At 39.1% G+C, this 12,088-nt stretch overlaps 2 protein-coding genes across 4 annotated transcripts in view; one reads left to right on the forward strand and one right to left on the reverse strand.

Annotated features, from left to right (window-relative positions):
- Nucleotides 1–12,088, forward strand: part of LOC111331956 (uncharacterized) — a 33,080-nt gene continuing 20,992 nt past the window's right edge. For 2 of the 3 annotated variants that reach the window (XM_088740432.1, XM_088740434.1), the window contains exon 1: nt 408–601. The gene's annotated coding sequence lies outside the window, so the exon portion shown is untranslated. The other variant, XM_088740433.1, reaches the window with a different exon arrangement.
- Nucleotides 4,956–9,313, reverse strand: LOC148719344 (uncharacterized). The gene is made up of 4 exons (XM_088740094.1): nt 8,845–9,313; nt 8,078–8,733; nt 7,857–7,982; nt 4,956–6,150 (listed from the first exon to the last, which is right to left on the reverse strand). Exons 1-4 carry the CDS (start codon nt 9,311–9,313, stop codon nt 4,987–4,989), a joined length of 2,415 nt encoding a protein of 804 aa, XP_088596220.1. The 3' UTR covers nt 4,956–4,986.

Below are 12,088 nucleotides of genomic sequence, written 5' to 3' on the forward strand. Positions count from 1 at the left end.
GGTTGTACAATTGTGTTGTTCTCAAACTAAAGTTTTGCTGCTTGGTAATTATATATTCCTAATTTCTATGATAATGATCATATACTTTCTGTATTTACTTTGAGTGGCGACGGATTTTGTTTAACTGACCACAACTTTTCATCACTTTTGTGACAACTGCTTCCTTAAGGAGAAAAGTGAGACACCAGCAGCAGATGTCACTTAAAACTTGTCCTGAGGACGACAAAAACTCACCAAAAATTTCCTTTCATAAAAGTTGTCTCATATACGCTATTGTTTTCATTAAGAGCAGTGCGAGCTTTGACATGAGCAACTTATCATTGCGACCTGTCAAGATTGTCCCTTTGCGCAGTGACCTCATTCTTGCTTGGCTAGATTGATCACGAGGGAATCACGCTAAGTAAGCACATTCAATAGTGCCTTGATTGCAAATGTAAAGGTAATGAATAATCTGAAAAAGTTTCATTCTTTCAGCTAAAAAGAGTATTTCGGGAAAATGTGACAGTGATAGAGAGGAGATTCCCTTGCTACGTAGAAAAAGCACACAGAAAAAGTCTCCATTCCAGATTACGAAGGTTGTTTCCTTAGAAACAGCTCAAAGGTAAATAAGTTGTATTTTAGGTATTAAGGATGTTATGTTTTTCATCATAATGTAAGTATATATGCGTCGCGGAACTATTAACTAACCGGTTTACAATTTTCTTATCTTAGCTGAGATTTGTTTGGTAAATGTTTCTTGCTGAACACTGAAATGCGCGTTCGAGCGCTTGCGCGGAATGTGTGAAGACATGTACTGCTCGCTTCACATATCCGTACCTAGAGTCCATACGTCTAACATGTCCCTCTTCTAAGAGTACCTTTAGGTTTTTTTCTACCTTTTCGTCGGTTTTAGTCATCTAGCGTATCTCACTGGTCAAGATTTTTTGAGTCCATCTACTACTGGTTCTAGTGGGGAATATAATTTTTGTTCGCATACATATTTTAGTAACAGCAGGCTTTAACTTCCGCATTCCCCCATGGTCTGAGATATAAATGATATGATTTTACCTGTAGAGTAATTTTCAGCTGTGTGTATTCCCCTTTAATCAGCGCTACTATTTGTAAGACAGTTTTCTGTTTATAGCAATATTTCTTTTGGTTGCCAAGAAACGTTTAACTCTTAAGATTTTCATGATACACATGATGGACTGCCGGAAAACTTTAACTCGAAACACGGCTATGTAGAACTTCTCAGTCAAAAGGGATAATTGTCTGTTTCGTAGTAAAGCTGGCCTTGCTGCCACGAGTAATTCAGCTGTCTATAAAGATCCAGAAAGGAATTTTAAAAATTTTTACGTCTCGTCCGGTTGTTTCGTAATCACCAATATCGTAATTAAACCCTTGATATGTAAAACAAGCCTCTGACACAGCGCTTTATTAGTAAACATCAAAGATGACTAATGCATTAGACATCTTTCTGTCAGTTTCCGATTGTGTCTATTATTTCTCTGTACGGAAGAGTAGTTCAACTTCGATCTCAATACACAGAAGATAGAGAATTAACCGTTAAATTAAAGTAATAAATAAATTTAAAAAAAAAATTCACTAGGCCTGACATCAGAATCTGCGGAGCAATTATACTCTTAATTCAGTCATTAAATAGGGTTAGATCACCGCGATTCAGCACTCTCACGAACACCAGCTGGTTTAAATAATCGTTTTGATACGTTTTAATTCATATCACTCGAGATGAAGATTTAGAGGACCAAAATTACTAACCTTGAATTATGAGGCAGCGAAGTTTGGAACAGAGAGCAGCCAGTAATTATGGTGCAGAACACAATCATACCACTAGTTATTACGACAATTCTGTTCGTCATACCCCAAAGAGTTACTGAATAATGAAGTGACATTCTGCAACTCTTTTTTAAAATTGTGATCGCGTTGTCTGATTACTCGGGTGAGAGTAGTCCTGAGAAGGACTGTGGTCCTTATTGGTGCTTGCCGTTTCGATAAAATGAGCGGAAGTCATCAACAGAGTCAAGAGAAGAGTCGTTGTCAGTCGAGTGTATTTAAAAGTCCGGTTCTTGAGAACAGATTGGTCAGTTTATTTGTAACTGTTTTTGGGTACAAGGGTCAGTCTATGAAAAGATTGACTGAAAGCAAGCAAGCGATGAGAAAAGGTGATGTCAACAGTCGCACTGCTGAACTTCATCGACTTACGAACCACTTTATTGAATGGGACTCTCTGCAGTGCCTAACAAACACCGGTACCACTAACTATTTTCAACGACTGAGTCTGGAAAACTGGTTGAATAACTTAGAGCAGTATCAGGCTAAAACTGGAGAATATTTACCCCGCCGAGCCACCGCCGGCCACCGACAATGAGTTGAATAACTATTTTAGTATATAATAGAACAGTGTAAAAGTAGAAAAATAATGTCAAGTACAAGTAAAAAATATTAAAAATAGAAAAAAAATTCGCGACATTTTGATTTGGGGTTTAGCTTTTCCTTTCTCCTTGAATCCAAGGGTTTGAATAACTTTCTAGAGTTCCTCCAGCCCCCTCCCCCCCCCCCCCCCTCGTATTTCGATGAGAGTGGCCAAACACAGTAAAAGGTTCTCTATTTCTTACATAATCGGGCGCGAAATAACTCGGAGGTGAATAGAAAAGGATAATCGCAGTTTTAGCAGCCAATCAGAGAGCGCCTTCATGGCCAAACACTGTACTCTAACATTTGCTTTCAAAAGGTCTTGAAAAGTTTTTGTTTTATCAACTCAGGAAATAAAGCGGTCAAATCAAATAAAAAAGAGGCGAACACTGTGACAAACGTGAAACAAAAAATTACTCGGTATCAGGTAATTATTCACTTGCTTACTACTACAAATTCATCGTCTCTGTTTTGAAAGAAGTCATATTATTGTGCACTTTTGATTAAAAAATATAAACTGCTTAGATCCTAAATGCATCATACAGCACCGCTTCTTGTAAGTAATGTCACTGCATGTAATGTCGTTGTAGTTACTCTTGTAAGGTTTTGGTTTTCTGTCGATAATCCCTCAGCTACTAGCTTGTATCATTTTTCATGATCGCATTTTCTCCTTCTTTATCGAAAAAGACGGTCTTTTGGACGCCATTTTTTGAGCTCACATTTACTGCGGATTGTTACTGTGCATCTGTTTTATTAAGCGCTCCTATTATCACTTCAATTGTGTATACAACATCGGTGACCTTTTATTTAAAAGGAGTGCTCAACGTTTGTGTTGATTTATTAGGAAATGAGGAGTCCAAACATACCGTGTTAAATATTGGACTAAGCTCAGACCCAGACCTTACGAAAAAGGGTACCAGATCGCACTTTCTTGCTGGATAGACTAATCTCCTGAGTAAGATCATTAAGGCCTCAATCCCAGTTGCGTATGTTCGCTAAAAAGCTCTAGGATTTCCAGTGCAGTCAGGAGGCGCTGCATGTCGTGTTTTTGGAACCTGTCATTGAAGTTAATGTTTTTCAATTTGCAGTTCAACGAAAGGCTATCGTGTCCAAAACCGGGAAAAAAAACCAACCTAAACATCGTTTCACACTGAATTTCAGTCAAGTCTTCCAAATTGAGCCGTATATAGTCGGGTTTACTAGTTTCAGGGAACATGGCATCGACTAGAAGAAGATCCAGGTCGCCTTCATTGCTCGAATCCTCTGACGAACTGCTGTCGTAGGCCAGAGCTGCAGTAAGGATGTCCTCAAAATCATGCCTTAGAAATGGAGAATAAAATAATAAAATAAAATAAAAAATTTATTTCTTTTTACAGATAAATGAACGTTTGAGAACTCCAAAAAATCCAGAAATGCATCAGCTTAGAAAAACTAACCTTGCGGCAGCCGCCATTTTCTGGAACTTCCAATAACTTACTTGTTTTCTACGTAAATTTGCTTGAGGTTGGAGAAGTGTAGCTAAAGTGGTAGAAGCCATAAACGTCAAACGCCAAACGCCAAACGCCTAACCTGCAACTGCCGTTTCAGGTCTGCCGTTAATGCGAAAACCCTGGTGCTAAATGTCTCTAATGAATGAAAACAAACATTGCGCCGGCTATTTGTCGTTAAAACTGTTTTGCCGGTCGAATTACTTTGAGGCTAAAAAAAAGCCAATTTCCGGTGATATGTGAATGCATGAATGCTTATTTTGTTTCTTTAATGGATCTGATCAAAAAATAAGAATTCGAGATCTTCATTTCTCGACAAAGAACCTTCAGAACTACTATCGCCCATAATGTCAAGCAGATCTCTGTAGTCTTGCCTACTTTAAAGAGGATCAAAGATTTAGTGTTCTGCTGTTATTAAGTAATCAATAAAATTTGAAAATTAAACGAAACTTACCTGGAAGTTGAAGTTTGATTGAGATTCTTCTAGTCACCATAACATTTAGGGATCAGGTGAGATTGCAACGCGCATGCGCAAGATCAGTCTTAAAAGTAGATTGTAGTCTTCTTGATTAAGAACAGACCACAATCATGTGACAATATTAAAATATTGTGTGACCTAGGAAGGTGCAAGCACACTACAGTCCTCACAGGGCAGGGTAGTGCCACCGTGCAAGGGCGGGCACCTGATCCCTAAATGTTATGGTGACTAGAAGAATCTCAATCAAACTTCAACTTCCAGGTAAGTTTCGTTTAATTTTCAAATTCTTCTACGTCACCACATTTAAGGATCATGTGAGACTTCGTAGCCAAGATGACTACAATCTAACACTTTGAAATAACCTCTAAAATGGGTTACAAGTGAATGTGTGGAAAAACCTTAATCACACTAGCATGTTCCAAAGTGGCAAAAACAACTTTAATATATATTGAGCAATGGTAACTCAAGTAACATAAGCTACATGAAAACATAGCTTACTCTTTAAAGGTATGTTGTTAAGGTAATGACATGAATAAAAATGTCTTTTCAAAAAAATTAACAACAGTTCAAAAAACACTATATGAATAGTATGAATAGTATGGTATCTACTCATGAGAAAACTGCCTTGGTAAATTGCAATGCTTTGGTGCCTTCAACAGGAACATTATAATGTCTAGCAAATGTGGTCTCATTAGACCATCCAGCCTTTTCCAATATTAGTTGAAGTGGCAAACCCCCTTTTTGTGCCGCAGATGTTGATGCTGCCCGTGTACTGTGGGCCGTGAAAACAGCTGTATCAATTTTGGCTTTTGTTAGACATGTTTTTATCCACCGTCGTATTGTGTCCTTACTAGCTGCATGGTGTGGTTTTGAGTAAGTGATAAATACCTTGGTGTCTTGACCACGCAAACATGAGGTTCTTCTAAGATAGCATGTCAAAGTTCTCACCACACAAAGGTTTTCATCCTCTGGATACTTATGGAATTCAAGGAACATTGACTTAGCTGTAGGCCTGCTCTGCTTCAAGAGACCCATCTGGAAAGTTATAGTATCCTCCAATTCTATCATATTAGCGGTGTCCAACATGTGTATCGATTGAACTCGTTGAGCACTAACTAGTGAAATTAACATAACAGTTTTTAGAGTTAAGTCTTTTAAAGACAGTTCCTTGTTAGTTTTCCATTCTCGAAACATGCTCAACACTTTCTTTACATCCCACACTGAAGAATATTTACTTTGTATCGGTCTTGACTCATATACACCTTTCATAAATCTTACTATAATGGGGTGATTGCCAATTGTGATTCTACTGTCAAAGTTCAGGCTGGATAACGCGCAGCGTGCAGTATTAATAGCACTATACTTCAGTCCCGATACATAAAGATTTGTCAAAAACATCAAGGCACTGTTCACAGTGACTTCAGTTTTACTGATCTTCCTTTCACCACAAAATTGTATCCACTTTTTAAGATAGACGTTGTATTGCTTTTGTGTTCCGTCTCGCCAGGATTTGAGAATGATGGGTTTTGCTTCATCAGGAATTCCTTTTGCTGCCATTGCTTCCCTGATACATGACAGGCCATCAACTGGACCTTGTCTCTCAGAGGATGCAGTGCTGATGAATGAGGTAGAGTCAGGAGGTTGTCCTTCTTTGGAAGTAGTCGAGGATTGTCTATGAGCATAGTCAAGATTACTGCAAAAAACGTCTGAGTTGGCCAGATTGGGACAACTATCACTGCTTTCGCTTTGTCTTTTGAGATCTTCTGAAGGCATCTATTTATAAGAGAGAATGGGGGAAAAACATAAATGCTTTTATCAGTCCACGACAGTGAGAAAGCATCTATATAGGTTGCTTCAGGGTCTGGTCGCCAAGCCACATATTTATCTAATTGCCTATTCAATCTAGATGCAAATAAATCAAGTTCTAATGGGCCCCAAAGATTATTTATTTTAGAAAATATTGCAGTGTTCAATTGCCACTCTGTCCTGTCATTAAACAGACGGGATTCACGGTCAGCAACAGTGTTGTCTTTCCCTGGTAAATGAGCTGTTGTAATCCAATTATCATGCTCTAGTGCCCACATCCAAATTTGTCTGGCAATATTATTGCATGGTCTGGACTTACTCCCCCCCATGTTGTTAACATAGCACACTGCTGTTGTGTTGTCACTTTCTACTCGGATGTGAGTCTTTTTTACATCATTGCACAATGACTTCAATGCAAACAAAATTGCTAAAAGTTCTAGCTCATTAATATGAAGGATGGTTTCATCTGGCAGCCAGCGCCCCCCTGTGCGCTTATTATTTAGTTCTGCCCCCCAACCTTCTTTTGATGCATCAGACCTTATTGTAATGTCTGGGTCAGTTTGCAATATTTTCTTTTTTGCATGGGTGATATTGTCGCGCCACCATTGTAAGTCTGACGTACATGTCTCACTTATAGTACACAGTGCATCAAAGTTCCCATTATTAGCTTTAAGTATGTCTATTTTCTCATTTTCGAGACATTTTTGGACTCCAGGTAAACTGGAAACTAGGAGTCCTATAATGTGTGCAAGATCTCTAATCTTGACTATTGATTTGTGCAAGAATTTAGTGCACTGTGATTGAATATTCAGGGCTTTCTCTGGCGTAATCCTTATTGTCATTGTCACCGAATTTACTATGAAGCCAAGAAATTCCAATTCTTGAGTAGGGTGAAAGGCAGATTTGACTGGATGTATTATAAAGCCAAGCTTTTGGAATAATGTCACAGTTTCTCTAACATTTTCCCAGCATTCGAGCTCTGATTCCCCTTGTAAATAAGAGTCATCTAGGTAGGGGACCAGGAGATGTCCTTTTTTACGAAGCTCAGCATATATAGGTTTCAGCAATTTAGTGAATTTTCTTGGGCAGCAGGCCAGCCCATTAGGGAAGCAAGTGTATTGAAATAATTGATTATTCCAATGAAATCTCAAAAATTTTCTGTGCTCCACTGCCACTGGCACTGAGTAATAAGCATCCTTAAAGTCTATTGATGCCATGTAACAGTTAGGCCTTATTAAGGTAGTGACTGTATGAATGCTTTCCATCTTAAAATGATGGTACTCAATATTCTCATTAAACTCTTTCAAATTTAAGATCAGTCTGAAGGTGCCATCTTTCTTGGGCCTGGCAAAGATTGGGGACACAAATTGTCCAATACAAGGCAAACATTCTTCAATAATTCCCTTATCAAGGAGTTTCGTAATCTCCTTATCAATTGCTACTTTCTCGATAGAATTAACATGACAAGTTAACCTCGTGCCCTGTTGACAATTCAATTCGCTACTGATCAAGTCGAGATGACTGTGGGCGACTGTGTCCAAAATAGTCTTATCTGAAGTTAGTTTTTTCCACTCTGGGAGAAAATCATTAAGTCTGCCAGCTCTGAATTCGTCAATAGGCACCAGGTTAATTGTTTCCTTCTTAAAATGAATGCAGGTAGGAGATTCACTCACTGTTTCCGGTGTAACAGAGCTTACTGCTTCTGGTTTTCGTATCTCCCTTTTTTCTCCTGTTGGTTGTACAATCGTTTGCCTAAAAAAGGCTTTCGTGAGCTGGATACGTTTGCGCTGTTGGAACTCCTGGAATATTTATAATCGTTGCCGCGGTATCCTCGCGAGCGGCCATATTGTTTACTAGGAAATCTCTTCCTGCTCGATTGACCATGGGGTTTCACCATGGCTTTCTTTACAGCGCGGTTGGTCTTGTCAATGTCTTCCAACCTTTTGGAGGTATCTCCCCCGAATAGGAAGTTGTTCACAGGGACTGACGAGGAGAATAGCGAGGTTTGGTAGTCTTCATTGAGGTCGGGTTTTATGCACTCTCGTCGTCTCATGTTGATCTCGAAATTTGCGTAGCTAAGCATTTCTATAGCTGACATTCCTTTGTCGATCAGCTGGTTAAGTTTGCTCTCATAATTTGTACTGTCATTCACTGACTCGTCATTTGCTTTGGACTTCAGGTCCAGCATTTCATTGAGCATTTTGGTGACCTCAATGACACCTTTGATCAACATGCCTTGGGCTGTTTGTACCCTCGAGTCAAAGGACCTCGTGTTCGGCCTCAGCCTGTTCCAAATAAGCTCGTCCACTTTTGTGACGACCAATCTTTCGCAGTTTTGTGGTCGGAGGATTTTTTCCCCTTCTTCTTTGAGCTTTGATTCTTCAGGTTTTTTCAATTTGAACATGAGTCCGTTCACGAGTGTAGCAAGTTGTTCGTTGACAGCAACGTCTGTGGGTTCTGTCTTTGTGAGGCGTTGAGCAATTGCGTCGAGTACATCACATTTTTTATCTAAGCTTTTCGACCGTTTTGCAGCGGTTTCTGTCACATCTTCTGACAAGACAGATATTTGTGATGGGGAGGCATCTCTTTGGCGTTTTGACCGAGGTTTGTCGCACAGAGCGCGATCGTTGGTTTTGGCGCCATTTTCATTGTCACTCTAACTCCTGTACTCTCCTTCGGAGCTCTCCAACAGATTATTTTCCTCTGTGGACCAAGATCTTTCAATAGTATTTTGCAGTTTTTCAAACTGCCGAGTCAAAGTTGTTTGGAGAGTAAGCATAGAATTCGTTAGCATACTGCCAAATGTTGACAGCTCACTCTGTTGTGTTGTGTCATTTTCGGGCGCGTTTCCCGACAAACCGTTTGAAGTAGTGTTTTCTACACCACTAGTGCCCTCTGACCTGGGAACCTCGTTCCCGCCTTGAGGGAGCTTCTTTGCCTTCTTTTTAGAAGAACTTTTCGAGGCGGAATCCTCAGTGGGTTCAATATTTGACATTTTTTCACGCCTGATTCGATCGTTCGTGACCAATCTTGCTGACAAGCAAACGTGCACTGATCTTGCGCATGCGCGTTGCAATCTCACATGATCCTTAAATGTGGTGACGTAGAAGAATCCAACAAACACCGGCATTAATCCACATATCACCATCGGGCAGCAGCCATCTTGTTTTTGTACTAATTTCTCATAATTCATCAGTGCTACCACCCGCGAATCTTAAGTCCCAAATATGGGCAGGCGGCTAACGTAAAACCGCTAACGTCAAACCGCGGTTTGCCGTTTGCGGTAAGATGGCCAAACCTCGATCTTAAGGTCTCTATTATCTTAGGAAATGAGGAGTCCAAACCTGCGAAAAGCGGGAAAGAAGAGAAAAGTCACGCTAAAGTACAACAAGTGAATATGGTACCAGGTACATAATCTATACAACTTAGACAGTCCTTGTGAAAGAAGGCTAGAGTGGAAATCTGGAAGGGACTAAATTCCTGTCAATTACAAAACATCCAACATTTTTTCAACATATGACAATCAGCCTGACAATCAGCCTGATATTTTGCCTAATCTTTTCAGTCGTCCTGAAAGATCCATTTCGAAGAAGAACACTCGGCCAAAAACATGAACTTAAAAGAAAGCAAAGGAAAGCAACATGATAATAAGAGGTGTTAAAGCAAATAGGCGGAATTTGATCATAAGTTTCAATCGATGTAAATCACCGTTGCTTGTCGAAAATAGTAAAAAACTATACACATTCACCGAATTGGAGGTAAGTAATAATTTTTATTCACTTCCGAACCAGCCAATCAGCGTGCACGATGAGCATTACTCACCTGTGTGTTATATTAAAGTTATAAATGGCCTTAGGATATTCAGAAAACACCATGTCACTAGTAACTGAAAGTAGCTATAGCTCGGCGCCAGTTGAACTTATGAGCTTGAAGTTCGCGTCGTATGGAATTGGATGTGGAATGCTAATAAGAGAAAAAATGAATGATATGCATTACCCCAATTGCAATGCGAGTAATTATACAATATTTTAAGGATGGCTTTACTAAGGCATAATGCAGGCTTGGCAATGTTTTTTATTAAGGAAATAGCAAAGCTTAGAGAGAATACCTAAACTTCTTTTAATTTTTTTTTTAGCAATATCGCTAATATGGCTCTTCTAACTAATATTTGAATCTTTATAACTCCAAGTTATCTAATGGAAGTTTCTTCGGTTAATGAGTGGTTATTTATGAATAGCAGAACCTTTTTGGGAATTTGTTTTTTGTACTGGATGAAAAATAACAAAATTTGACTTTTCAATATTTATTGAAAGCTTATTGAATTTTACTTCGAAGTATGTTAAGGTCCTTATACTCATCAAACAAATGTGCGTCATCTGCCAAAAGGTGGAAGTCCGATAGTTTCGAGCAGTTTTGAAAGTCCTTAATATAAGGAAAAGGAGAGGACCCAATACTGATCCTTGAGGCACCCCACAAGAGACTGTTTGCATGTCAGAAATGACGGAGCCAAGTGATACTGTTTGAGTTCTCTTGCTCAGATATGAGCTGAACCAGTCTTTAACAACGCCTCTAGTGCCATAGTATTCAAGCTTTGCGAGCAGAATGTTGCGATTAACAGTATCAAATGCTCTGCCGAAGCTTAGGAATATTCCGCAAAAGAGTTTTCACATCTTCGATAGCTTCAGTAGTTCAGATATGATATCTTAAAGGCAAACGATTTTATCTTTCCTGTTTTTAAATTAATTTTCAGGATTGTAATGTTACTGACGCTACTCTTGTACAGTTTACTAAGATCTTTGGTAAGACTTTAATTAAATTGTGATGATAATAATAATAATTATAATAACCATCATCATCATCATCATAATCATCATAACCATAATGATAGTCAAACCTGTAATAAGCAGCCACCTATGGAGAAGGGCAGCGTGATCGCCAAGTTGACACTTTAATTCCACAGTATGGAGGCATTATACTTTAAACAACTGGCCACTTAATAGAGGGTGACCGCTTAATACGGTGCCGCTTAATATAGGTTTGACTATCGTAACATTGATATTGGTAAAAAATATATGCTTTGTTATGAAATTCTTGGTAGTCGGTTAACCGGTTAGTAGTCGGTTAACCGCCAAAGAGATCCTATCGGGCTCTGTGTTTCAGTTAGGTGGGTTTTTATTTTGGGTAAAGATGTCTTGCCTATCATCATGGCTCAATGAATAGAAGAATTTCACCAAACAAACCGGACAAGCATTGAAGCAGAATAATCCACAACTTAACATTATGAAACGCATTATTATCTTCAAAATACTTTATTAATAACCACAGAATATCTCCTTTGAACTCAAATAGCAAAATAAATAAAATTCACCTTCCAGTACTCAAAGGCAGACGGTTCAGTGATAACTTCCGAACGGTGAGATGGAGGATTTGGCTCTGATTCTGTTCCCCCTGAAAGCCATGTAAATCACACTCAAAACTCACCAACACCTCCCCTTCCCAGGCGAGAAATAATGACTGGTCACTTAGATGAAGTTCCAAACTTCCTTTGTTTGAAGTGTTTGCGGTTCAAACATATGTACATCTTAAGTCCGCCGTACGATGAGATTAGGGACGAGTGTTATTTTCAACTTTTGACCTGTTTTTGATGTGTATCTTATCCTATACGGAAACTGAAACCCGGAAAGACTAACAAGCTGTGGAAGGAGAAAAGGTCCTGCAAGATCTTCAGGAGGAAGTCATGGATTCCATATCCATCTGTCATCCAATCATGTACGGCAACTGCAACCTCTGTGATTATGCCTCCAACAAGAAATTGGACAAGCTCTCCATCCTTCTCCTTCAAGATATCTGTTTATCCCTTCAGCTCGACATCTCCAATATTAAAGTAAAGCGCAAGAGACCATAT

This window comes from Stylophora pistillata, chromosome 12 (assembly GCF_964205215.1).
Source record: "Stylophora pistillata chromosome 12, jaStyPist1.2, whole genome shotgun sequence".
Taxonomy (NCBI): domain Eukaryota; kingdom Metazoa; phylum Cnidaria; class Anthozoa; order Scleractinia; family Pocilloporidae; genus Stylophora; species Stylophora pistillata.